Source organism: Xiphophorus couchianus, chromosome 4 (genome assembly GCF_001444195.1).
Source record: "Xiphophorus couchianus chromosome 4, X_couchianus-1.0, whole genome shotgun sequence".
In the NCBI taxonomy this organism is placed as follows: domain Eukaryota; kingdom Metazoa; phylum Chordata; class Actinopteri; order Cyprinodontiformes; family Poeciliidae; genus Xiphophorus; species Xiphophorus couchianus.
Window position 1 is genome coordinate 34566802 of NC_040231.1, and position 27451 is coordinate 34594252.

At 38.7% G+C, this 27451-nt stretch overlaps 2 protein-coding genes across 7 annotated transcripts in view; one reads left to right on the top strand and one right to left on the bottom strand.

Moving 5' to 3' along the window:
• On the top strand, nucleotides 1-24598 carry LOC114143094 (retinal guanylyl cyclase 2-like). 2 transcript variants are annotated; one of them, XM_028014850.1, is made up of 24 exons: nucleotides 1-1417; nucleotides 4213-4459; nucleotides 5082-5312; nucleotides 5801-5953; nucleotides 6218-6360; nucleotides 9381-9536; nucleotides 9867-10016; nucleotides 10980-11199; nucleotides 11346-11421; nucleotides 13173-13257; nucleotides 13660-13776; nucleotides 14875-14958; nucleotides 15434-15610; nucleotides 16617-16791; nucleotides 17878-18021; nucleotides 18135-18283; nucleotides 18855-19018; nucleotides 19749-19872; nucleotides 19944-20012; nucleotides 20140-20314; nucleotides 21082-21180; nucleotides 23151-23236; nucleotides 23358-23443; nucleotides 23719-24598. In XM_028014850.1, exons 2-24 carry the CDS (start codon nucleotides 4222-4224, stop codon nucleotides 23804-23806), a joined length of 3189 nt encoding a protein of 1062 aa, XP_027870651.1. In that variant the 5' UTR covers nucleotides 1-1417; nucleotides 4213-4221; the 3' UTR covers nucleotides 23807-24598. The 2 variants fall into 2 exon arrangements, with proteins under 2 accessions (XP_027870651.1, XP_027870652.1); XM_028014851.1 differs by having other exon boundaries at nucleotides 16638-16791.
• Nucleotides 11097-27451, bottom strand: part of deaf1 (DEAF1 transcription factor) — a 24981-nt gene continuing 8626 nt past the window's right edge. The window contains exons 12-17 of one of the 5 annotated variants that reach the window (XR_003595165.1): nucleotides 27284-27373; nucleotides 26431-26534; nucleotides 23698-23753; nucleotides 23413-23481; nucleotides 14112-14458; nucleotides 11097-11205 (exon numbers count right to left, since the gene is read on the bottom strand). Coding sequence is in view for 1 of the 5 variants with exons in the window: in XM_028014879.1 (XP_027870680.1) it covers nucleotides 26433-26534; nucleotides 27284-27373 (192 nt within the window). In the remaining 4 variants the exon portion in view is untranslated. Of the gene's footprint in view, nucleotides 11206-13944; nucleotides 14034-14111; nucleotides 14459-21070; nucleotides 21177-21717; nucleotides 23482-23697; nucleotides 23754-24599; nucleotides 26535-27283; nucleotides 27374-27451 lie in introns of those variants that run through there. The other 4 variants (XR_003595164.1, XR_003595166.1, XR_003595163.1 and 1 more) reach the window with 4 other exon arrangements.

The following is a 27451-nucleotide window of genomic DNA, read 5'->3' on the forward strand; positions in this document are numbered from 1 at the left end:
GCTGTACGTGTTGACGAGCAGTCTAAGTATGGATCTAAAACAAGATTTAGGCTCCCACCAATGATTAGATTAGTCTGCGAAATGTCAGGTATTTGGGCTAAAACATGTTTGTAAAAAAGTGGAGAGTTTATGTTGGGGCCATATATATTAACCAGAGTTACAGGAACAGAGTACAATTCTCCAACTAATATTAAATATGTGCCTTCCCTGTTGAATATGGTTGATTTATGGGTAAAAGGTGTACCTTTTTTGAATAATATTGCCAAGCCTCTAGCTCTCACTGCACAAGTAGAATGATAAGCTTGTTCTGTCCACCTGCATCTCAGTTTTATGTGCTCATTCTTATTAAGGTGGGTTTCCTGAAGGAAAATTACATCACTGGACAATGTTTTTAGGTGTGCTAATATCTTACCCCTCTTAACAGGATTATTCAAACCTTTAACATTCCATGTGACCAAGGTAACTTGTCTGCCCTTCTTTGTTTGTGTTGTATTAACCTGCATAACTCAGATTAGAATAAAAAAGAAAATAGAAGTCCTCATAAGTGTGAAAGAGATGATTATACATCATATATAAGTCCCAGCCCAACCCAAACAAAATACTTACTGTCTTGCCTATACTAAGAAGAACCTGCAAAGTAAGGCGCGACCCCTCTAAGGAAGTTATAAAGAAAAGGATAAACAGAAAAAATGAATTAAGAGTAACACTCACACAACAAAGACACATTAACCTACTCAACTAATAGCTTCCCTTACTACTAACTTCTAATTAGAAGTTGAAAAAAGCTCTGCAAAAATATAAAATTCAAGCACCAAACTAACATCTGAGCGGCTGAAAAGAAAAGATCTGAAAAACATGTCAGGTTATGTAAGCTGCCTATTTATAAATATCAGCCCACTTCAAATTGTCAACGAAACTTAAGGCAGCTAATTATGTAACCAAGATGAAGATTCTAAACATTATATAAACATCACAGGACAGTCCAACATTGAGTACTACCAGAATCCAGCCACTCCACATCAGGTGTCCGCCACAGGGTCGCCTGCGTCGCCTCCACCCATACCAAAATGGAGCTCCGCGAACTTCTGGGCTTCCTTCGCGTCTGTAAACATTGTTTCTGTTCCTCTGAAAGTCACTTTCAGCTTTGCAGGATATAAAAGTCCATACCGAACTCCCGGCTTGTCCCGAAGAAGTGCTCTGACACCGTTGAATGCAGCTCTGCGTTTCGCGATCTCGGGGGTGAAGTCGGGAAAGATGTGGATCTTCTGACCGCGGTAGGCGAGGTCCCTCTGAGTCATGGCCTTCCGCAGGATCATTGTAACGTCGCGGTAATAATGGAGTCTCGCCACCAACGCCCGAGGAGGTCCTGTGTCTTCTGGACGCCTTCGTATAGCTCAGTGAGCGCGGTCCACCAGCGGTAAGTCACCCAGAGTCAGCACGTCTTTCAGGAGCTGCAAGACGAATCCGTTCAATCCTGCGCCTTTCTCTGCCCCTTCTCTTAACATTGCAATCCGTATATTTTGTCGTCTGGACCTTCCTTCAAGATCCATGTATTTTTCTGTTAGCTGATTCGTTTCTGTGCGTAGACGTTTTATCTCCGACTCTAGCGCGGTTATGGCGTCTGCTGACTGTGTGGCCGCTCGTTCTAGTTCAGCAATGGATGCGCCATGTTGGTCGTTGGACGTTTTCAGGACATGAATAGCATTTTGAGTCTCGGTTTTGAGGGTGAGGAGTTCTCTGATCGTGGCGGACACCTCTTCGAGTGTCTATGGTCTGACAAATTTCGAACTTGGTGGGTTGTAGTTCTGTGCGGAGAGAGTTTATAGCATCTAGGATGGTAGCATTAGCCATCGGATAGCTACCTTCAGGCGAGTCCGAGGCGGCTGGGCCCGGTTCTTTCGCTTTCTTGTCCTTGTTGGAGTTATGCATTCTCAAATTTGCTTTCATCATGTCCTGGTGCAGTTAAATGAAGTCTAGACTTTCCTCTTTCCCAACCTATTGTAGAATTGTCCAAATGTCAACTTGGTACCAAAAATATTTCTAAATTTGCAGGAGCTCTAGGGAAACGCTGCCTACTTCTCCATTGCTCACTAGTGCCCCCAGTTGTAATAACTGAAACTGTGCATTGACTCTAGATCTATAACTCTAGATCGTTCCTCTTTAGGTCCAAAAATAATAACTTCAGTTTTGTTTCTGTTCAGCTGGAGAAAGTTTTGGCACATCCACACATTTATCTGTTCTAAGCATCTGTTCAGTGATTGGATGGGTTCAGAGTCCCCTGGTGACATCGTAATGTAGAGCTGTGTGTCATCTGCATAGATCTGCTAATATTATTTCCTGTTATAACCTGAGCTAGTGGGAGCATATAAATATTGAATAAGAGGGGTCCTAGGATTGAACCTTGGGGTATCCAACATGTGACCTTTGACATCTTTGATGAAAAGTTTTCAATTGAAACAAAGAAATCCCTGTTCTTTATGTAAGATTCAAACCAGTTGAGTTCTGGACCGGAGAGTCCGACCCAACTCTCCAGTCGATTCAGTAATATGTCATGGTCAACAGTGTCAAAAGCTGCACTGAGGTCCAACAGAACCAGCACTGTGGTTCTCCCACAGTCCGTATTTATATGGATGTCATAGAACACTTTTACGAGGGCGGTCTCTGTGCTGTGGTGAGCACGAAAACCAGACTGGACAGAGTCAAAGCGGTTGGTTATCGTTAGGAAGCTATTTAATTGTTTACACACAGCTTTTTCAATAACTTTGCTGATGAATGGGAGGTTGGAGATCGGCCTGTAATTCTGCATTAGTGATTTGTCCAGATTGTTCTTTTTTATAAGTGGTTTGATTACTGCTGTTTTCAAAGCCTGGGGCAAAACACCTGATGAGAGCGATGAGTTTACTATTTGGATCAGATCAGTAGCAATAACAGGCAGGACTTTGTTAAAGAAATGTGAGGGTAAAACATCCAGACAGCAGGAACTGGAGCTTAGTTGACTTATAATTTCCTGTAGGGTTTTATAATTAAGTAGTTGGAATTGGGTCAATGTAGTCATAAAAACTACATTCAACTTGTTTACGCAAAAATCAGCCACAAATATCGTTAATATAAGTTAATATTTCCTTGATATTAACTAATAAGTATATAAGTAGCGATTCAACAGACTGCCTTTTGCAAAATATTTGGCTTTGATTTCAGATAACTTTAGTGCAGGGGTCTCAAACTCCAGTCCTCAAGGGCCGCTGTCCTGCAGTTTTTAGATGTGCCACAGGTACAAAAAACGCTGGAATGAAATGACTTAATTACCTCCTCCTTTTGTAGATCAGTTCTCCCAACCTTGCTAATGACCTAATTATTCTATTCAGGTGTGGTGCAGCAGAGGCACATCTAAAAGTTGCAGGACTGCGGCCCTCGAGGACTGGAGTTTGAGACCTCTGCTTTAATGTCTTTAACTGCACAGTCAATTCCCATTAATAAAATTAATGTATCACACATGAAAGTTCACTTCCTTCCCACTTAATGTAAAAAAAAAAAACCAAACGCCAGAATATTCCAGGGTTGAAAAAGACAGTGAGCCCTTCCTAGTCCTGGAAACTCCTTTAAACTTCGTTAGCTTGGACTGCCATATTTGGTTTACCCCCGTCCTAATTTGACACAGTTATCCAAATGCTGCTTCTAGTTTAATAATATACTCAAAAGGGGTTAATATTACAGAGAATACATATCCAGTCCTGAACCAAGGGGCCAAATTTTCCCAAAAGCATGCATTAAAAACAGAAAAACCTTTCTTCAAAGTGAATCATTCAACATTTAACGGACTTTACTGCTTGTTTGACTTATTCCACTACTTAATTTCTGTTTCTAGCAAAGGGATTTTCTACCGATATTTCAGCAAAACGTCTGCGGTTCTATCAGGACAAAGGGTACAAAACTGTGGAAAAATTCCCTGAGATATAATATACAATTTAAATGGCAAGAAATGTAACTAAAGCTCTGAATTTGAAAGAGGAAAAACCTGTATAATGACGTGACGAGTTATCTGTTTTAAAATTATGGCATTTAAAAGTGGAAATAAAATCAGTTAAAGAGGAAAAGATTACACTCAGTTAAAAAAAAAAGTCTAGCCTTAAGACTAAGCCAGCTGACATATTAATCAATCTCTTATCAGTTTAATTAAAGTAAAACCAACATATTTGCATGTATGTTTTGCAGGTCACCAAGATGCAGCTTGTCTCCTTGCTTGGACTGTTTCTCTGGTTGTTTTATATCAGCGATGTGGGGGCAGCGACTTTTAAACTGGCCCTGGTTGGCCCTTGGTCCTGTGACCCCCTGTTCTCCAGAGCAATGCCAGTAGCTGCGGCTAACCTAGCATTATCACGGCTAAGAAGTGACAGCTACATGAGCAGAGGATACTGGTACGATGTGAAGCTGCTCAACGAGGACTGCTCTGTGTCCAAAGGTGTGGCAACCAAATACCGCATAAATGTTTTATTTGCAACTACATGGAAATGTGCAATGGCGTATTAAGGACATAATAAAAAGTGGAGTAAATTTCCACCAAAATATCTCAGAAATGTTTTTTTTTAAAAAGTCTTCAAAGTCAAAAATTTGCTAGAAAAAAATAGATTAAGCTGTGAAATTTTCGAGAAAAAAAAGTTCAGATTTTTTATAGTTAATTTCAACTTTTCAAACTCAGAAATTTCCATGTGTTTGTTTAAGAACATTTCTGAGATTAATCTACAAATTTCTGAGTTATTTGGCGGAAATTTACTTTTTTTTTTCTTGTCTTAATACATTCAGTGTGTGATACCATCTATACCGTATAGCTGGTATCACACACCGTTCCTACGGTGAGATACCGAATGAACGGTGCCGCACACTGTAAAAGTAACTTTTTAAGGATGAAATTAAGAACAGTGCAAAACTGAAAATGACTTGACTTTTCTAACCAATGTGAAAATGGCAAGTTATACAAAAAAAGAATGACTTAGTGTTGCTTTGTTTTTATAATTCAGTTAATCTTGTGATGTTTTTAACTCCATCATATTTTAACAAAACCTGTGAAACTTGCCTCCTTTCAGCGTTGGCTGAGTTGGGGGAAATGGAGGGTTATGGTCACGCTTACATCGGACCTTTCAACCCGACCCTCTGCCACGCAGCGTCCTTGTTCACCCAGCACTGGGAGGCAGGGCTTGCTTCTCCAGGTTGTCTGGATGATGACTGGCTGAACCTGCCCCCCGTAACGCCTCCTATTAAGGTCCTCAAAACTGTCCTAAGATTCTTCCGCTGGGCTCACGTTGCAGTCATTTCAGGTGAGGAAGTCATTTGATACCACATAGGTCTGAAGTCATTAAAATGGACTTTGCAAATTGAAGTATACTGTAGTTCACAGTGCCCCAAAAAGCACACAAACATATCATATTCCCCTTATGGATCAAATTATTACCTTTGGATTGATCTGTGCCTATTATGCGCCCTATGTGTTTTCACAGCATGCAGCAGAGATTTCAGGTCAAAAGGGGTGTGGCTTACAACTCCCAGAATTCACAAGTTCAACTATATCTTTACTACCTTCATACAATTCTGTATTTACCCCTCAAAAGTTCACATTATCTGGCCTCTAACTGGGCTGGAATTGTTATTCAGATAATTGTTATATGTTTAATTCTTTTACATTTTTTGGTGGACTATATATATATATATATATATATATATATACGTATATATATTTTAACACCCTCTTACTTGAAAATGAGGACACTGAACATTAAAATTAAGAGCTTTCTCCCCCCATTCTCAGCCCCAACTGATCTCTGGGAAAGCACTGGAGAAGAAGTAGCCTCTGCACTCCGGGCTGTGGGCTTGCCAATTGCTCCTGTGGTTTCTATGGAAACAAACAAAGGCGGGGCTCGGGAGGCGCTGAACGAAATCAGGCAGTCCGACAAAGTCAAAGGTCAGCTCCAAGACTCAAATCTGATCCTAGTATTGGTAAATTAACTTCAGATCTTATTTAAAAATATAACTTTGCTCAACTGTTGAATTCCAATCCAATTCAAGTAATCTCCTCTTCTGAGTGAGACAAGATTTTGTCTCCCAGATTTTAAAAAGCAAGATTTTCATGAAAAGATTTGACCAACAAATAGTTTTTCAGCTGTCAATAGATGCATTTGCCTTGATGTGGAGTCCAGTCATCTAATGAAGTTTATTTCCTCTTAAGTGATCATCATGTGTATGAGTTCCATCCTGATTGGTGGAGAGCACCAGAGGGAACTCCTGCTGGAGGCTCTAGAAATGGGGATGATCGCTGATGGTTACGTCTTCATTCCATACGACACCTTGCTGTACGCCATGCCTTACCAGGTGAAACTGTAATGCTCAGAACAAAAGAGGACCCAAAATTTCAGCCAGACAAAAAAAAAAAAAAGCAATAAATGGCTTATTGAGAATGGGGGTCTGGAACAGGGGACGGCCAGCAACAGGACCGGGAACCACTGAGGATGAGAAACAGGTTAGTGGCTACTAAGCGCGGTGTCAGATGCTCAAAAAGGGAAAGTCACCAACCTTCTCAGAAAGTCATATGAAGCCGAGGTAAGGCCTTGGTTCTTCAGGGAAACTGTCTCCAGGGGCATTGGTAGCAGGAGAAAAACTCAGGTGAAAAACAAAACTCTGATGTCGACAGGCCAGGGCAGGGTCAGAACCAGAGAGACACATAAATTGATCTGGGGGTCAGGCTGGAATCCGAGGACCGGGCACAGAACTAGGTGAGGCACGTGAAGGCAATCTTAGACAAATCCAAGGACGAGGCAGAAGTCGAAAGGCAGAAGCAGGGCCGTGTCCAGGAAACAGAAACCAGTAGAGTGTCTGATGTGGGTTAGGCAAGGCAGGGGTATCCAAGAGGCAAAACGTGGTCGAGATCGTGGTCAGGCAGAGAGAAGAATACTGGATATTTACTCACACAAGGTTTTCAAAAATCTGGCACCGTCTGCATGCCTGTGTGCTGCATATACAGTAACTGCTAGTGAACAGGTGGATGGCATGAGCCTGATTGCACCAGTGAGAGCTGAGGATGGAAACAGAGCAGACAGACAGGCCAGAATCATAACAGAAACATCTGTTTAATCCAACACTAATAAACCTAGATGATTTATGATGATGATGATGATGATAATGATTATTATTATTATTGGGGCCTGCCCATAGCAATGCATAAGGAGAGCAGTACTGACTTGCTTCGCAAGTCAGTACTGCCTCCATGCATTGCATGGCAGGCACCTATTATTCTACACCCAATAGAATGTCTCTTTTATTCTACACCCAATAGAATGTCTCTTTATTTATTGGGGCCTGCCCATAGCAATGCATAAGGAGAGCAGTACTGACTTGCTTCGCAAGTCAGTACTGCTCTTATGCATTGCATGGCAGGCACCTATTATTCTACACCCAATAGAATGTCTCTTTTATTCTACACCCAATAGAATGTCTCTTTATTTATTGGGGCCTGCCCATAGCAATGCATAGGGATGTAATCCCTATGCATTGCATGGCAGGCACCTATTGTTCTACACCTCAAAATAACTGCCGCTTCCTACTACCGTTAATGCGGCTCGTACCGCTGCATGCCCCCTCACAATATATATATCAAAACGTGAGGCTCAATCCCGTGAGGGGAGCTATTACTTTTGTTGGCATTTCGAGTAACTGTGGCGACATAATTAACAAAAAACGAGCCAAATTTAACTCAAAACAAAAGTCTAACTGACACAAAACAGTGTCAGTTAGACTCAAAATAGACATAGAATTTAGTCTGCCTCTCTGAACTGCTCTTTAGAACTACAATGACTGAAGGTTAGAACTACAACATGGCGGACACTGAGTGCCTACAAAAGAGGTCTGAGCTGAATGTCAGAACTACAACATGGTGGAACTGTCAGTTACTACAGAGGAGGACTGAGCTGGCCTTTAGAACTACTTGTGTTTTGGGCATTATATAACTGATTTTACCCAACCATTGTTACACATGGGATTAGTGTGGCAATTTAAAATGAAGCTTACTGAAAATTTCAAAATAAAAGCCTTGAATATTTTTACATCATGTAGTTGCTCTTTTTGGCTTTATTTGACTTTTTCATCCAAAGCACTGTTACACATGATATTAGTTTAGCTCTTTGAAATGAAGCTTACTGAAAATTTCAAAATAAAAGCCTTGAATATTTTTACATCAGATAATTGTTCTTTTTGGCTTTATGTGACTTTTTTATCCAAAGCACTGTTACACATGGGATTAGTGTGGGAATTTAAAATTAAGCTTAACAAAAATTTCAAAATAAAAGCCTTGACAATTTTTACATCAGATAATTGCTCTTTTGAGCATTATATAACTGATTTAACCCAGCAATTGTTACACATGGGATTAGTTTGGCACTTTGAAATGAAGCTTAACAAAAATTTCAAAATAAAAGCCTTGAGAAATCTTACATTAGGTAATTGCTCTTTTGAGCAATAAATAACTGATTTAACCCAATGACTATTAAACATGGGATTAGTTTGGCCCTTTGAAATTAAGCTTAACAAAAATTTCAAAATAAAAGCCTCAACATGCCCCTGAGGTTAGTGCACCGCCGCAGGCGGTGCAATAATATTATTCTGCATTATCTTTTTCTCTCAGGTTAGGGAACTGCCTTGCGCAGCAAGGCAGTTCATTAGCATTAGCATTTTAGCTTATATAAGCTATTAGCTATTTATTTGACTTATTAGCCATGTTTTTTCTACTGAATGGAGTAATACCATTATAGAAAACATCCTAGTGATGTCCCACATGCTAGTGACAGCAATCACGCTAACATTAGCATTTCTGCTAATTTTAGCTGATACACTTACTTTATCCTACTGAATGGTGCAAGTCCATGTTAGTAAACATTCTTGTCAATCTCCACATGCTATTGATTACGTTGCAGCTTTCTAAAGCATTGATGCTCATTTCTAGCATCTGAACGCTGGGTCCAAACCGACGGGCACACTTTGGCAGGCCCCGGTTAAATTTCTTCAGGGATTTTCTAGTTATTATTATTATTATTATTATTATTATTATTTAACCACGAAAGTCCAATTGAGATTCAAAATCTATTCTTCAAAGTAGTCCTGGCCAACAAGCAGCAGAGGTTATAATGGTTACAAGTAGTTACACAAATAAAATGCCATAAAAACAGTCACAATAAATGTTAATGTTGATTTTCAAAATAAACTGCTGTTGAATTAAGCTACTAAATTAAAAAAAAAGACTATCGCAACTTTAAAATAAACCTGTTTAACCTTTAGATAATTTGTGAAAATCTTTTTGATTCAAAGTTTTGATAAATAATATCTCTTACTTATTCCATCAGGACACAACATTCCCTCTGCTGACCAACAACACCAAGCTGCAGCATGCCTACAGCGCCGTGCTGACCGTTACCATGGCTTCTGATGAGAGTTTCTATGAAACCTTTCGCCAGGCTCAGATCTCCAGAGAGATCCGCTCCGCTATCTCTGCCACAGAGGTGAAGGAATAATAAAGTGCAACAAAAATATTAGAAAGAAGATGAAGTGATGATGAGCACAATCATTTCAAAAAGACATGGGAGTAAGCAAGACATGGTTCATCACAAAGATGCTGTGGATGTTTTTTTAACTTCAGTTTTGGGGACATTTATCTTAGGGACACTAAAAGTTTGGACACCCCTGGTATAAGTGCTACTCCATTTAACAGTTGCATACTTGTTGTGACACTGTTTCAGTAGAACCCTTTATAATCACTCTCCATAGAAGTGTGTATGTAATCATGTCTTTTTTTGACATTTTAATCCCTTTTTTCCTGATTTTCTTCAAAGGTGTCTCCACTGTTTGGGACCATCTTTAATATGGTCTACTTTGTTGCTAAAGCCGTGGAAGAGCGTCGCCAGGCGGGTGGTGGACACTGGGTGACAGGAAATCAGCTCTTTAGCTCAGATGGAGGGTTTGATTTCCAGGGCTTCAACCAGGTCAGAAACACAAAGAAGTGACTTGTTGTAGTGAATGTTTTCACTGAAGCTTGGACACAGTGCATCAATATAAACTATATCATGTCTCATTAAATATAATACATCATTTTTTATATTGATGGCTGAAGGAAGAACTTTCTGTCCTAGGGAGCGTAAATTCTTCACTTCATGAAAGCAGTGAGAAGAACAACATATGAACATTTTATTCTCAGAATTCCAATATTAACACTTTAATTAGAAGCAGAATAATTATATTGGATTTGATTTTGGTAAAAGATAAATACTTACTCTGTTACTACTCACTCACATTGAATGAAATGTTAGTAAAAATAAGCAAAACGGAAATGTAACTACTTAAACAGAATTATGAGAGGATTGGAGAATGAATAAAAACTTAACATTATTAAGGTTTTGGCAAGAAGGTCCTGGATTCGATTCCCAGCCCGGGGTCTTTCTTCACGGAGTTTGCATGTTCTCCCTGTGCATGCATGGGTTCTCTCCGGGTACTCCGGCTTCCTCCCACTGTCCAAAAACATGACTGTCAGGTTAATTGGTCTCTCTAAATTATCCATAGGTGTGCGTGTGTGGTTGTTTGTCCTGTCTGTTTCTGTGCTGCCCTGCGACAGACTGGCGACCTGTCCAGGGTGACCCCGCCTCTTGCCCGGAACGTTAGCTGGAGATGGGCACCAGCACCCCTCCCGACCCCACTTAGAGTCAAGGGTGTAAGAAAATGGATGGATGGACTTTCATTTTGAATATGCGAATTTGAATTTATGTCTTCAAACTGTTCAGAGTCTTCACTAAGAACATAAATCTACTTCAGTTCTGTTTAACCATGTTCATGTTTTGTTTCTTAAATAGACAAATTATTCTGTTAAAGAATCATCTGTTTATTTGTCTTTGACAAACCTCTGTAACCCCATGTTCTGTTGTCTTTACCACTGACGTCTTCTTCTTTAACAGGTGTTATACGGTGGTAGAGGAGGGTCTGGTCTTCGGGCCAAGTATGTGGTGCTGGACAGCGATGGCGACCGCCTTGTGCCCACACATTCACTTGGACCGACACACATCGACGGAACAGTCGGTGGTCTGAGACCTCTGAGCCGGTCCTTCTACTTCCCAGGAGGAAAACCTCCCAAAGCCAGTTTTTGTTGGTTCAGTCCAGAGGAAACTTGCAACGGAGGTAGGGCTAATGACAAAGGGAGGGAAACAGAACATTGAGTCACTGTGAGGTATTAGTTGTAAAGCGCCCTCTCTACTATCTGGGATGTAAGCAAATGTCAGACTTTGGTGTCTTTTGTTGATCAGAAGATGTTTCCTACATTTCAGGTGTGGATGCAGTGACAATGTTCTTCCTCTTCCTGCTGCTTTGTGGTCTCACTTCAGCTGCTTTCTTTTGGTTGAGGTACCTACCTACCTACTACCTATCTAAATATCCTTCTTCGAAATTCCACACACATTTACCCCACTACATTAATATACGTATATGTTTTTTGCAAATTTATTAAAAATAGAAAACCAAGAAACATATTTTCAGAAGTATTCACAGCCTTTGCCATTGAAGCTCAAAACTGAGCTGTGTCCACTGACCATAATGCTTCTCCAGCTAAACTAGAGTCTGCCTGTGGTAAACTGAGTTCATTGGAGTTGGTTATGGAAAAGCACATTCCGGTCTGTACATGGTCCCACTGCTGGCAGTGCAGCTAAGGACGCAAACATTAAACATGAAATGAAAGGGAAAAATCGACACTAATCTACAAAAATCTCAAAATCTTTTCTTTCCCATATTGTCATTAGAAAACATACTCTGCCTGGCCAAAAAAAAGTCGCCACCAAAAAATGGTCACACTCTCTAATATTTTGTTGGACCGCCTTTAGCTTTGATTACAGCCCGCATTCGCTGTGGCATTGTTTCAATAAGCTTATGCAGTGTCACAAGATTTATTTCCATCCAGTGTTGCATTAATCTTTCACCAAGATCTTGTATTGATGATGGGAGAGTCTGACCACTGCGCAAAGCCTTCTCCAGCACATCCCAAAGATTCTCAATGGGGTTAAGGTCTGGACTCTGTGGTGGCCAATCCATGTGTGAAAAAGATGTCTCATGCTCCCTGAACCACTCTTTCACAATGTGAGCCTGATGAATCCTGGCATTGTCATCTTGGAATATGCCCGTTCCATTTGGGAAGACAAAATCCATTGATGGAATAACCTGATCATTCAGTATATACAGGTAGTCAGCTGAGCTCATTCTTTGGGCACACAATGTTGCTGAACCTAGACCTGACCAACTGCAGCAACCCCAGATCATAGCACTGCCCCCACAGGCTTGTACAGTAGGCACTAGGCATGATGGGTGCATCACTTCACCTGCCTCTCTTCTTACCCTGATGCGCCCATCACTCTGGAACAGGGTAAATCTGGACTCATCAGACCACATGACCCTCTTCCATTCCTCCAGAGTCCAATCTTTATGCTCCCTAGCAAACTGAAGCCTTTTTTTCTGGGTAGCTTTACTGATTAGAGGTTTTCTTACGGCTACACAGCTGTTCAATCCCAACCCCTTGAGTTCCCTTCGCATTGTGCGTGTGGAAATGCTTTTGCGTTCACAATTAAACATACTCCTGAGTTCTGCTGTTGTTTTTCTTCGATTTGATTTGACCAAACGTTTAAGTAATCGCCGATCACAATCATTCAGGATTTTTTTCCGACCACATTTCTTCCTGGAAGACGATGGTTCCCCACCATCCTTCCAGTTTTTAATGATGCGTTGGACAGTTCTTAACCCAATTCTAGTAGTTTCTGCAATCTCCTTAGATGTTTTCTCTGCTTGATGCATGCCAATGATTTGACCCTTCTTAAACAGACTAAGGTCTTTTCCACCACCACAGGATGTGTCTTTTGCCATGGTTGTTTAAGAAATGAGGAGTTACTCATTGCATCAGCTGGGGTTAAATAACTTGTTGCCAGCTGAAAGATAATCTCCTATGCAGTACTTATCCAATAGGAGGCTTATACCTATTTGCTTAGTTAAATCCAGGTGGCGACTTTTTTTTTGGCCAGGCAGTGTATTATGAATTAGCTCTTTAAAGAGAATATAAAAAATAGCAAATCTGATCAAAAACAATAATGCTTTTAATTCTTTGTGTGAAACAGGAAGTACAGGAGAACACCAAACGTCACCAAATTAATCCTGACCCTGGACGACATTGTGTTTATTGACACTCAAGTTAGTAAGAAGGTGAGAAACGTTTAATCTGTTCTGGTTGGAACATTGTTGGAAAGTCGTTGACTGCATATCTTTGCTTTTTTTTTACTAAAAGTTTGAATGAAATTGCCTAAATATTACAAACTTTCCTATAACTTTATGTTCCCAAATTGTCTGTCAATATGTTTATTACAAGAATTGTCTATTACCGGAGTGCTGTGTTCTGTAAAGATAAAATGGGAATAGCTTAGGGTTAGCCGCCTGTTCTTTTCAGGAACACATGAAAGAAGCATTACATATTCCAGAATCTTCAGTCGAGACAGCATGTTAAAACGACCAGTGCACCTTTTTGATTGTGTTCCAGAATGGACTGATTAATAAACTTTCTTGGTTTGATCTTTACAAGCAAATTTACTTTTTTTTTCTCCCTTCCAGAAATTAAATGATGAATCCATCATGAGGAGTCTTTTGGAAATAAAAACTCCTCTCCGCTCAATAGCCAGAAGTTACATCCTGACGTCACCGGAGAGTTCTAACATTGGGATATTGGAGGTACCCGTTTGCATGTGTATGCTCAATGGTGTCGGTGTGTAAAAACCCTGAAAGCTGCAGTATCACATCTGTCTCGTATTCTACTGTCATGATAATGACAGTTTATATATACGTCATGATGTGTTCCAGTTTCTTAACCCACATGCAGAACACCACCAGGAGAATAGGTAATCAGATAAATAAAGTTTATTTGAACAATATGAAAATGTTGGTGAAAGGGTCTGGTCCTTGGGTAAGGCACACAAGGTCCTAGCACACTGAAGAGCAGCAAGGAAGATAGTTAGTTTGAGGTAATCAGAAAACTGGAACTTCAAGAGAAATTAGACTGGTCTTACTTGATTTGCAGGTTACTTCCACCCAGAAGAGGGGGAAGTGTTGGTTCGTGGTTTCAGTATCTTTGTGAGTGTCCTTAAGGTGATTCAGGTTCCAGAGTGAGGTCTTGACTGAGTAAGTTCTGGGTCGATGATGTGGAGGCTGCGGTGGAGGTCGGACAGGTAAGTTCAGGCGTGGAGGAGAACAGAGGAGCGAGCCAACTGCCAGCTGGGAAATCCAGGAACGGTTTATGGTTAATCTGCAGAGATGAAGAAGGGACTCGGGCAACCAGTGGGTATCTATCCAAGGCGTCACGAGGAGGGAAAATCCAAAAGCTAGGTCAAGGGTTTTCACAGGAAAACTTCCGAGGCTTCACGAGGAATCACCAGAGAGAGAGAGAGAGAGAGAGAGAGAGAGGGAGGCAACAAGAATTGACTACTAGAAGGTCTTCTAAGGAAACCACAGAGAGCTAACTCAGAGGGCTCAGAGTACCATTACTGGCAAACACTCAGGCGACGAGGTGCTGGCAGTCAAATATACTGTATATATACTGTGTATATATATATATATATATATATATATATATAAATTGAAAAGAATACTTTAGTTATTTGCATTTATTACAAATTATTACCTTTACCTATAGGCTTTGTATAGAAATAAATAACTAAATAAGGGTAAATCCTCACTCAAAATATGACTTTAAAAAGCTGCACTTATATATGGAGTGGGTGTTTGTATTAGCTGTCATACTAATTTTCCTTTAAATGGTTGGTTTGTTTCCAGGGAGACTGGGTTTGGCTGAAGAAGATTCCTGTTGGAAAGACAGCAACACCTGTCAACCAGAGTACCCAGAATCTGTTCAGTCAGGTAACATCACATAAAACATCACACTGATCACACAGTAGATGGATAAGACTGACAAACAGCTAATAAACAAACCTACACACATACACACCCGCACTCGCGCACACACGCATGCACATATACACAATCCAAATGGCTAAAGATCATCCACAGCTGAGTTCCTACTGACATGACCTGTCTACTTTAACACAGAGAAAATAAAAAGCTTAACATATACTGTAAGTGCCTAATTGAAATGTATCAGTCAGGTATAAGCAGTTTAAACACAATCAGAGGACCAACTTTGTCAGCTAATGGAGCTGAGAGTCTCAACAGAGAGTAACTGATATGAGGCAGCTGGACTCTCCGATAAGCAGACAAGTCAAAAATAGTTGTTGTTCTCAGCGAAGTACTCATCAACTTATTTCATTTAATTGTATTTCAGTTATTAAAAGTATGATAGCTGTTTCAGCATGAATTTTTCTGCGTTTGTTTCCAGCTACGGGAGATGCGCCATGAGAACCTGAATCTGTACCTGGGTTTGTTTGTGGATTCAGGGATCCTAGCCCTGGTGGTGGAGCACTGTCCCCGCGGCAGCCTGGCAGACCTGCTGGCTGACAGCGACGTCAGGCTGGACTGGATGTTCAAGTCATCGCTGCTCATGGACCTCATTAAGGTTCTCCTTAGATCACTTCAATACACCTTGAATGTTCTGACACAACTTCCCACTGAGTCGAATTAGAAGTTGTTCAGGCGCTTTGATTCATTTCTCATATCATTGCCTGTTGTATTTGCACAACAGGCAATGATTTTCTCAAAACAATGAGGGCAAACTGTTAAACCTGGTCTTGGAGTCACTTGCTCAAAATAATTGTCCTGCTCCTCAAAAGCAAGTATTCATGTGACCTGCTGTGTTCAAAGTGTTTCCATTGCAGTTTCGCGAGATCAACCAATTTTAACATCATCCCAGCATCAAAACTTTTTAGTCAACAAACTCTTAGCTTAATGCTGTTTACATTAAGCAAATTTATTGTCAACATGTCAAATTGCGCAATTTAATGGTCAATGGAAACACAGACAAGGACAGTCCGACATTTCATTAGTGAACAGAATAGGTAAATGGCTTGAACGTGTTTTCAATATATTTAATTCTGGAAATGTTTTCCAATGCAATTCCTGAAATTAACCAAGAGTATACAGGAAGAAAAAAAAACAGTAATCTAAGGAACCTAAGTCAAAAGGCGCAAATGAAAGCTAAAAATAAAGAAACCAAACAAGCAAGAATCTTGTAAGGTAAAATCTGGGAAAGTGACAACCAAAGTCCATAACATCAGTCTCCTGCTTCATCCCTTCAGTTCATTGGTAATGCTGCCAAATCCTGAGAAAATAAGGATTCTGAAGACATCAATAAATAAATGTTTGACATATTGTTTCTCTCATTATTGTGGCATTTAGCAAATATAAATAATTCCTTTTTATTCAGTGTATGTAAACTTCTTAACTGTGCATAAATAAATAAATAGAATAGAATAAATAGAATTTGTATCTCTCGCTCTCCCTACCCAAACTAAGAAACAAACTTCTTGTTTGTTTAGTTATTGATTTCAATCACTTTTTAAGCAAGTCAACTATTTTTCATTCATACTCTGAAACCGACAGATTATCTTGCTCTGTGTGACCAGGCTGCTGTCTTCATGTTCCAGGGAATGAAGTATCTTCATCTGCGAGGGTTGACTCACGGTCGCCTCAAGTCCACAAATTGCTTAGTGGACGGCCGATTTGTGTTGAAAATCACAGACTATGGTCTACCCATGATCCTTCAGTCTCAAGGTGTCAGTCTGTCTGACGATCCACAAGGTAAAATAGAATTACCAGAATTACACTTTACCTCCTAAATATTTGACAATTGGACCAGTTACTTAACTATGCATAAATGAAATGGGAGTAATGTACTTGTTTTTCACGATCATTTATACATATATAAATGATAGTGAATGACCTGCATATAAATGATCGTATATACGATCATTTATATATATATAAATTATCATGAAACAGTACTTCCATTTGGAGGATTTTTTTAATATGGTTCTTATAAGTGGTTGAGATACACACAAAGGTCAGTTTACAAACCTTGCACACACACTCACAGCTCAGAAAGTGGAATATAATCTAGCAATCATGCTGCTGTAATGAGTTCATTTGGATTACAGTGAGTTGAAGAGAAGAAACTGAACTAAAGAAATCATTTGTTTTTTTTATTTTGATTAACAGCTCTTTAATACAAACTAATACAAATTAGCTGACTCGTACTAAGATTAAACTAAATTACACACAATGGTGGAAAAATGAATAATAGAAAAATAATTCTGAAAAAAGTTTGAATTAATTTTAGGGTCATCTATAGTCTGGTAATCAAACCAGACCAGTAAAACATGTTGTAGTCAAGAAAATAGAAGAGTTTTAAGACTACCTTCAGACTTTCAGCTGGGGCCAGAAGTGGATTAGTTAGCAGATTAGCACAGAGTTCACTGACTTTTCTTCTTTAATTTCTGTTGGAAGTTCAGTTCCTCCAAGTAAGGGTCGTTTACTTCATGGCAAGTTGCGTCCGCTCATTGGTCAGTCGCTGACAAAGCCACTGGATTGACTGACAGGAAGAGAGGATGAGAACATCTGGTTTCCTCATCATGTAGTTGCCCCTTTGTTTATATATTCATAATTTTCTTCTCAGTTTTTGAGAAGTGGTTTAAGAAGCTGATTGCCAGTCTAAACTCTTACTGCTGTTCACAGCAAAGTGTGTAAATATGACATTAGCCAAGCTTTTTATTTTATATATATATACTGCTCAAAAAAATAAAGGGAACACTTTAAGTGTTAAACACCTGTTTAAGTGTTCCCTTTATTTTTTTGAGCAGTGTATATATATAGTACATTTCTTCTTAGATCTTCTGTGGACAGCTCCTGAACTTCTGAGGAATTCAGAACAAGCCGGTTCTTTTGCCGGAGATGTCTTTAGTTTTTCCATCATCATACAGGAAGTGATCTCACGGACACTTCCCTACGCCATGATGGACATGCCTGCTCAGGGTAAGAATGCTCTTCCTGTCTACACACCTGTTGATCTGACAAACCCCAGTCCCAGCAAATGTTTGTGTGTCTAATCATCCCATCTTCTCTCTCTCTGCCTGTGGAACTGTCAGAGATTGTGGAGCGTCTGAAGATGCCCCCTCCTCTTTGTAGGCCTCTTGTTTCAGTGGATGAAGCTCCTGCTGAGTGTCTCAATCTGATGAATGAATGTTGGAACGAAGATCCGAGCAAGCGACCCAACTTTGACGAAATTTTTAAGCAGGTGAGATGATCCTTGTTTGGGGAGCTTACGATCTCAGTACATCTTCACCTTCATTCAGTTCAATTTATTGTATCTAAAATCCTCATAGTCTCTAGATTTATTTTAAAGGGGCAGTGTTATGTGTTTTCACAACCACATAGTGCCATTTTATAGCTCAGTCAAGTAACTATGTTAACTTCAGATGTTATAAAAGTGCTATACATACCAGATATGACTTAAAATAAATTTTACTTTGTACTTTGCTTAATGCCTTGAAATTGGGCCTCTGTCTCTTTAAAAACTACTGCTCTTTCTGTAACTCCGCCTTCAGGAAGTCATCCCAACATGGCTCCTCTTTTAACCCTTTAACAATGTTCAACGTTTGTCTTCACTTATTTGTTTCTTAAAACCTTTGTAGCTGAAGTAACCATTAAATAATTTCTTAAAATACTTATATAAATAGCATTTAGAAAAATTTTATGGACAAGATACATCTTTAAATAACCCCAAATCCCAATTAAAAAGGCTCCTTAAAAATGTACAGCTGGGACAGTATGCAACCTTCTATGTGTCAATGGTTGTTTGTTTTTAGTTCCGGGGCATCAGCAGAGGGAAGAAGGCTAATATCATTGACTCCATGCTGCGGATGCTGGAGCAGTACAGCTCCAACCTGGAGGATCTGATCAGGGAGCGAACAGATGAGCTGGAGGTTGAGAGGACCAAAACGGATAAGTTAATTGGACAGCTTTTACCAAAGTAAGACTGGGTTCATGAGAAATATTAACACACACTCATGTAGAACATGCTGACTTTTGGAACAATGAATATGACAGGCCTGAGTGACGTTTGCCTTCCCACCAAAACTGATGTCAAATGGTGCCGATATCATTTTAAAGATATTAATAAATTCATGCTTATAATATTTCAGCTGTATTATTATTATTGTTTTTATTGTATTATATTTTATTATTACTTTTTTTTTTCAGCAATGTGGGGATGAATGGAGAGGGGGTGAAACAGACCACATTTGCTGTTATTCCTGTAATCAATAATCTGTTTTTGCTGGATGATTAAAAATAATTTTTTTAAAAATTAATAAATGTTTCCAGAGGTCATAAAAGGTCAACCAGCCGCCCCCCGACTCCCTCATCTTCAGATAAGACAAAACTTGACTATGTTTGTCCTGCAAGTCTTTTCATTTGTGCTGCTTTTGCTTTGAAGATATTAAGGAAAGTTGAAAGGTCAATAGGTCAACCAGCTAAACATCAGTAGGATGTTTAGCAAATGAGCTAAACCTTTTTTTTTTAGTCAGATGTCATCTGGATTTATACTCTTTATCCTTTACGCTTGTGAAATGAAATTACAATATTTCATTCATATTACTCTTTCCATATGCCACTCCAATGAAAGTAGATTTCTTTGTAGAGTCTGTTCCTGTCGTAAGCATATGTTGACATGTTAACCCGTGTATCACTGGATTTTTCAGATCTGTGGCTCAGGCCTTGAAGAAGGGGAAGCCTGTCCAGCCTGAACACTACTCAGACTGCACACTTTACTTCAGCGACATCGTCGGATTTACAACCATCTCAGCTCTAAGTGAACCCATTGAGGTGAAAACGGCTGAAGTAACAGCTAGTTTTGACAATTTTGACTGTTTAATACTGAAATTGTGTTTTTGTAGGTGGTCGACTTGCTTAATGACCTTTACACCATGTTTGATGCCATCATTGCTACTCATGATGTCTACAAAGTAAGCATCTAATTCTATTCACTCATCACACCAGACAGGATTTGGCAGAGTAAATCTCCCTTTGAAAAGACCAAGAGCATTGTTAACCTAAATAACTAACTAAATGTGATGATGTGTTTATGTTCAGGTGGAGACTATTGGGGACGCTTACATGGTGGCTTCAGGCGTTCCTAATAGAAATGGGAATCGGCACGCAGCTGAAGTGTCAAACATGTCGCTTGACATCCTTCATTCAATAGGAGCATTTAAGATCAAACATATGCCTGAAATCAAAGTGAAAATACGCATTGGACTGCACTCAGGTACAGTATCACCTTTTAAACTTATTAATCTGTTCCAACCGCTTTTATTTAAAGGGGCAGTGTTATTTAAAGTTGACTTTTTTGAGCTTTACATCATATTATAAAGTTATTGCCTCCTCAAAAACATACCTGGAGTGTTACTTTGATTCTTTGATGCATGTTTGAGAAATCCTTTAATCTCCATGGCAACCATTTAGCCTAACGCCGCCTTTGAGGACAAAGCTCTTCCCCTAAGCTGCAGTTTCCAAACTCCCCCTCACAGAGCAGGCCTTCCCTCACTACTCCCCACTCAGCTCCTTCAGACTAGCAGCAGCAATTAGCAAACACCTGGTCATCAGCTGAGTTCATTATATTAGCTACTTCTCAAAGTAACCCTGGTAAAAACATTGTTACGAGGGTTAACAGAGGAGCCATGTTGTGATCATTTCCTGAAGGCGATCTTTCGAAAAGAGCAGGAGTTTTTAAAGAGACAGAAAGCCCAATTTCAAGGCATTAAATTTCAAAGTCAAATTTATTTTAAGTCGTACTTGATATATACACATTTTTATTAACAACTGAAATTTACATGGTTATTTGACTGTGCTATAAAATGGCACCAAGTGCCTGAAAAGGACATTATACTGTCCCTTTAAAGCCACCCTGTATAAGTAAGCTTTAAATTCTCAAACTTTACCTTCATGCTATAACGTACTTTATGTGAGAGACCATAATGAAAAACAAGAATGAAGTATTTGTCAAGCAGCCTCTCTCATGTTGGATGTGTTCAGGACCGGTGGTTGCAGGTGTGGTGGGACTGACCATGCCCAGGTACTGTCTGTTTGGAGACACGGTGACCACAGCCTCCCACATGGAGGCCAGCGGCCTGCGTAAGTATGAACAAAAACATGGAACAACAACAATCGAAAAGATTTTATAATTATATTATCTTTCCTTTCCTGATCATTTAGAATACAATAAAACTTTGTTGTTAATATTTCCCAAACAAGGAAATAAAGATACAGATTTTGTTTTGGTTGATTTACAGATTTCTTCAATATGACAAACTGAATGAATTCCTGCACACGCATCAATTATTAACTGTATCTTATTGATCTATTCTCAGTAGACTATATTTTTTTATATAGTTTTTACATTACAGCAAGATGAAACATTATATATGATCAGTTCTCCACTCACTCATTAATGACGTTGTGGATGCTACAGTCTCTCCTACATGCGTTTCTTCACAGACAGAAATATTAATTTCTAACCAAAATTCCTACAGGTTGTCCTAATTCAGATTTGAGATTTAGCACTACCTCAAAATCACAATGCAGACCTAAAATTCAGTCGCTCAGCTCACAAAAAAAATATTTAAAGTAATGTCAGTGCAGTTTAATTAATAAATCTATTTCTATATTGTGGTGGTTGGAAAGAAACTTCCAGAAAACCTCTTTGACCTGCATTTCAGTCTGCTCTCAAGCTGCGTTTCCATTAGCCGTAAAACTGAGCAAATTGAAATTACGAAAATAAATCTGCTTAATGGAAACACCAATTTAAAAAAACAAAACAAAAAAACTCCCATTTTGTGCTAAAATGTTTTTGCACTAGATTAAGGTGTTTTTTTGGCTGTATCAGAATAGATGTATTTTGCAGAACTGCAATGGAAACACTTTCTCACATCACACAAGTTACATGATCAACAGCTAGACGTTACTACTGACAGAAATGATGAAGAAGACGACAGGAAGTGTTAGGAGGACGATGGTTTGTTTTTGTTTTTTCAAGCAGCTGGCTCCACCAGAGCTCTCACTGCTTCACACAGTTCAGAAAAGGTTGTGTGTCATTCAAAAGTACTAAATCCATAGCTCTTTTGAATTATGAATATAACTGTTTCCATCCATCGCTGCTGTTTCTTAATGATTTATTGCTTGAACTGGCTCATTCATATGTGATTTTAATTTCATTTCTTGTTTAATGGAAATGCCACCATTGCAAAATTGTGTTTTTTCGACATTAGCAGAACATGGACAAAGATTTGCTCACATTGTAATGAAAACGCAGCTTCAGATGGAACCTTCTCAGTCTCCTCTTATATCTTGTCTAGCACAGGATATTCCTGGTAATATCTGGATGTCCAGCCCCTCTCTGCCAGCCAGCGAGGAAGGCTTCCAGCCAATGCCCTCCATTACCATCTGGCCTCCAGACAACCAGCACCTCCCCACAACCAACACCTGCATCTCACGTCTCTACGTGCCACTATATTCTTCTAAACAGATCCTTAAACAAAAACTCCTGCTAGCAATTAAAACCAAGAATTTTGGTTTTGTGTAGAGGTTTGACTGAAAGCTGGAATAAAAAAAAAGAGGAAAAAAGGTTGTTGTGTAATATTTACCTAGTTCCATTTTTGTAGATTTTTTGTAGACCAGGATATTCCTGGTAATTCATGTGATGAAGGATCTCTTCATCACATGAATTACCAGGAATATCCTGTGCTGGATGCCCCTCTACTTGCTGACGTAGAGTGTGTTGAACGTGATTGTTTCCTAATGAAGGCGATCACCAGTTGCTTAGACTGGTCCATATTCAGAAGCAGATTTTTGTTGCTACACCACTCTGTGAAAACCTCCACCACTTGTTATCCTTCTTAATGATATGGAACAGTTTAGTCTTGGCTATAATTGTCGAGGTCATAATGTTTCTGTTGGATTGCCTGTCCTGTTTTGCTGCCAGAGGCAGTTTCTGAATACTAAGCCTGCCATTTGTGGCAAAATCCAGCATACCAAGCTCTATCACTTAATTTTATCTGAAACAACGCTTAACACAACTTGCTTAATACTTGTGGGGTTTTTTTCAGCTTACAGGATCCACATCAGCCTTAGTACTGTCAAGGTTCTGACCAGTCTGAAAGTGGGATATCTCATCGACACCAGAAAGGCACAGGTATACCGGCCTGCTTAGATATTTGCTTTGACAAAAGTTGGATTTAATGAATTCTTTTGAAGGAGTCTGCTGTTTGCCCAGCAATGCAGTGATTTCCTTGTACGCTCCTGTGTTTTTTAAGGTAAAGGGGACAGAGGACACATACTGGCTGATGGGTCGAGAGGGTTTCAACAAACCTCTTCCTCTTCCCCCTGATCTTGCTGGAGGGTAAGAACACCACATACGAACCATAACTTGAAGTATATCTGCTGAATTGAAAATAAAACAAATAAAAAAAAAACTGATAGATCCATTTCTAATCTTAGTCATGAACATAATCTTTTAAATCACATTGACTCTTTCTGACTTATACTTATTATAATTAGTTACTAGGCACTATTATTAAGAATGCTACTGGTAATTATAACAATTTTAATGAAAACAAATGTAAAAATCCAAATAATTGTGGTTGACCATCTGTCCTGTTTCTTTGTTCTTTCCAGGGCCAGTAATCACGGCATAAGCCTCGATGAGATTCCTGTTGAGAGACGGCAAAAGTTTCTCGACCGACAGAACAAAATGAAAAAATAGACTAGCAAAGTTTTATTGTATGTAAATGTCTGCAAAAATCAGACATAAATTCAAGATATTGTAAAAATATCTTGAAATAAGACAAAACTAACTTAAAGTAACTTTTCTGAAAGAAATAGGAGCTTCTTTTAAGTCAATAACTAACATTTGTGGAGAAGTATTGGTTCCATTTGCAGATTATTTTACTTATAATATGGGAAAATGTCTTGTTGTAAGTGAAATAATCTGCTAATGTAACTAGTACTTTTTCATCATTTTTAATGAAATCTTGACATAAAGCAATAATCTTGCTATCTTGCTGTAAATGTTATTTGTAAGTTAGTTTTGTCTTACTTCAAGTATACTAAAATATTTGCACTGGAAACCAGTGTAAACACTAACCTTTCTTTGGGATATTAAAATGAATACTGCTCTTAGCCAAAGCAAGGAAAAAGAAAACTGTAAACTAGACTATAAGAGTTTATTGTGGAAAAGATGAACTAATCAAAGCCTAAACAAAACATTCTACTAAAGCAGTAAAATGTTCTTTGTACAAAATCTCAGTGGCTAAAGATTATGGCTAAATGTAACTTTTTCCTGTTGGCTGTTTGACAAGATATTTTTTGATTTGAAGTACTTTAAAGTAAATGGTCTGATTATATATGAATTATTTCAGTCAGATACAGTTGAACCCAAATTTATTCATGCCCCTTGCAGATGTAGATTTCCACTTAACCAAGAAGTGGACTTCTGATAGCAAGTGAAACAGGCTTCTCTCAAAAGACAATAAAACCATGTAAAAAAAAAAAAAAACTTTTAAAAAATTAAGTTTTTATTTACATGTAATTAAAATTGAATGTCAAAAATATTTGCCTCCTCCCCATAATCAGTAGAATTTTGTTCTTCATTAGCATTACAGCATCAAACAATTCTTACAACCGCTGACCAACCTTTCGTATTTTTACTCGTATTTCATCAATTTTGTCTTTGAAAAATGACCTTTAACAGATTCTCTGTCATTTTAAATCAAAATCTACCAACACTGTGTAACGATTTTGGGCTTATTACATAATTATTGTTGTTGTATTTTGTCTGTTTTCCATTGTTTAAAATGAAGATGTTTCTTGTTAGGACATTGAATAAACTCTAGATAAAACTCTTACTGCTTGTTTATTATTCTCCATCAATGGTTCACTTTAAATTTATAAGGGTTTGTGGGAATAATGACAGAAAATAGAACCAAAATAATTCTTAACAATGACTTACCGCTGACATGACTTTTCATCAGAGCAGGCAAAAATCACAAGTGGGGTGCCCCAAGGTTCTATTCTAGGGCCCCTCATATTTAAAATCTACATGCCCTCCACTGGCTCAGATTATATTATGTAGTAAGATTACTTACCTTAAGTAAGCAGATGACACACTTCTCTACGTTACAATGTAACCAATTCAAAGACTATGAAACAATTCAAAGTTTAGCAGATTCTTAGAACAAATCAATGCATAGATGTGCCATAACTTATTTCAGCTGAACAGAAACAAAACTGAAGTTATTATCTTTGGATCTAAAGAGGAACGATCTAGAGTTAACGCACAACTTCAGTTATTACAGCTGGAAACCAGAGATAAGTTGAAAACTTGGTGTAAAGATGAACTCTGACTTGGACCTCCAGAGCCACATAAATACATTTACAAAATTGGTCTTCTAGAAAACTGCACACCTGCTGAAACAGTGAGTGATTTGCGTTTGATTAATAATAAGTATGTATTTAACCTGGTATGTCTTATTAGGATTAAAAATCTCTTTTTCAAGGGCGACCTGACCAAGGCTGGCAGCATACACAGATGATTACAAATCAAAGCTATATATATCAAAACCCAATTAAAATACAGTATGGATAATAAAACCATGAACATAGATCAATTCTTGTCTAGATTGCAACTTTTTACTCATTCTCTTCATTTTGCCGCTGCAATGTATTATGTGTTGATTCTTTGTGTTTTTTCTTTATCACTTTCATGTAAAAGCATTTTGAACCGCCTCGTTACTGAAATGTGCTTTGCAAACAAACTTGACTTAATGATATAAAAATATTTTAGGAGAAAGAACAGAGAAAAAAGCACACCTGTGACAAAGACTTTTTTGTCCTCATTTAAGATTATTCTATTTTCAGTTTTCAGCACATGGCCACTGTAACATATGTGAGAGAACGTTTATCTTTGATGTGTCTCATTCTCATTTTACCAGGCCTGGTGGTAGAGAGGCAAATATCTTCATGAAGAGTCAAAATGGCAACAAGTTAGCAGAGTGAACACTGTCTCAGGAAAGGCCCTAAATAAAAGCATTGTGATATTGAATAAAAGTCCAACAAACTAGATCATAAAAAAATAGACATCTAGTAATATTCAGAGTTTGATTTGACAATTTTACCACACAGCATGGTATACCAAGTACTGAGCTCCAATATTACAGTTATCTACTGAACTTTAACTATTGTTCAGTTTGCTCAGATGCAGTTCCTCTCATAAGCACTAGTTGCCGCTGTGATAATGTGATAAAGTGATCGGAGTAGGGTTAACTGTTGTTATTGTTAAACCGGAGCAGCTGAAGAGGAGAGGAGGAGCAGCAGTGCAGCTAGCTCCACCTTTATTTCACTTTGTCCATGTCGATGGCTGTGATTGGCTCCTCCTCCGGAACAGCGACGCCCCCTGATGACTGACAGCATAAATGCTGGTGATCCTTCCAGTCCTGCATAGACCAAGAAACAGAAGGTTTCTATAGAACACAGTGCTTATAATAGTTATTAGTGCCACACCACAGTAACCAACACGGCCACCATTTTAGTCTTCGGTTTGACTCCTTGACTACTACTTCAACATATTTTTACTCAAGTAAAAAGTAGCCGTCCAAAAATTACTCAAGTAAAAGTAAAAAAGTATTTGGTAAAAAGGTGGCTCTAGTACTGAATAACTCATCAAATTATGAATCATTTAATATTTAAAAAATAAAGTTATGTGGGAATATTTGTATTTTAAAGATCAAAGTTATTCATACAAATAACATAATTACAAAATAACAAAATCAGGCCAAAAAAACCCACATTTTTCCAAATCAGTTTCTTCCAATATAAAACTTATCGAAACTTTAACAAAAACTGCATGTGTGTGTGTGAGATATGGGTAGATAATACAGTAATTTTACTCAAGTAAGAGTAGTGATACTTCATAATAAAATTACTTAAGTAAAAGTAAAAATACTCCTAACTCCCAACTCTGTTGCCAGGGATATGAATAATTTGGACATAACTGTACTTTTTCCCATTAGCCAGGTTGCTTTAAATTGTTCTGCCTTTGATAAATGAAATTATTTGATTATCTTTGTCTAAAGCTAAAATTAGCATGATGATCTGAAATATTTTTGTGAAAAAAGCAAAAAACATCTAATCTACGAAAGGGAGTATCCGTCTTTGCGGCTCTGTAGGAAGTGTGGAGACCCACCTTCCTCTGGCAGAATGTGGAGCAGTAATTGACTTTGTGACATCCAGTACACTCACTCATCGCCATCCGGCCACAGTTCACACACATCTCCTGCAGAAGCAGAACACATCACTTTAGGCTACTGAGGGAACCGCCGAGCGAGCGCCACTGAAATTGCGGAAGCTGGTT

Bases quoted from the DNA above. Each gene is read 5' to 3' on its own strand.
- LOC114143094 (XM_028014850.1), top strand. From the start codon at position 4,222: ATGCAGCTTGTCTCCTTGCTTGGACTGTTTCTCTGGTTGTTTTATATC. The intron at 13,258-13,659 runs GTGAGAAACGTT...TCTCCCTTCCAG, and splicing joins ACACTCAAGTTAGTAAGAAG to AAATTAAATGATGAATCCAT. The intron at 21,181-23,150 runs GTAAGTATGAAC...GGTTTTTTTCAG, and splicing joins CATGGAGGCCAGCGGCCTGC to CTTACAGGATCCACATCAGC.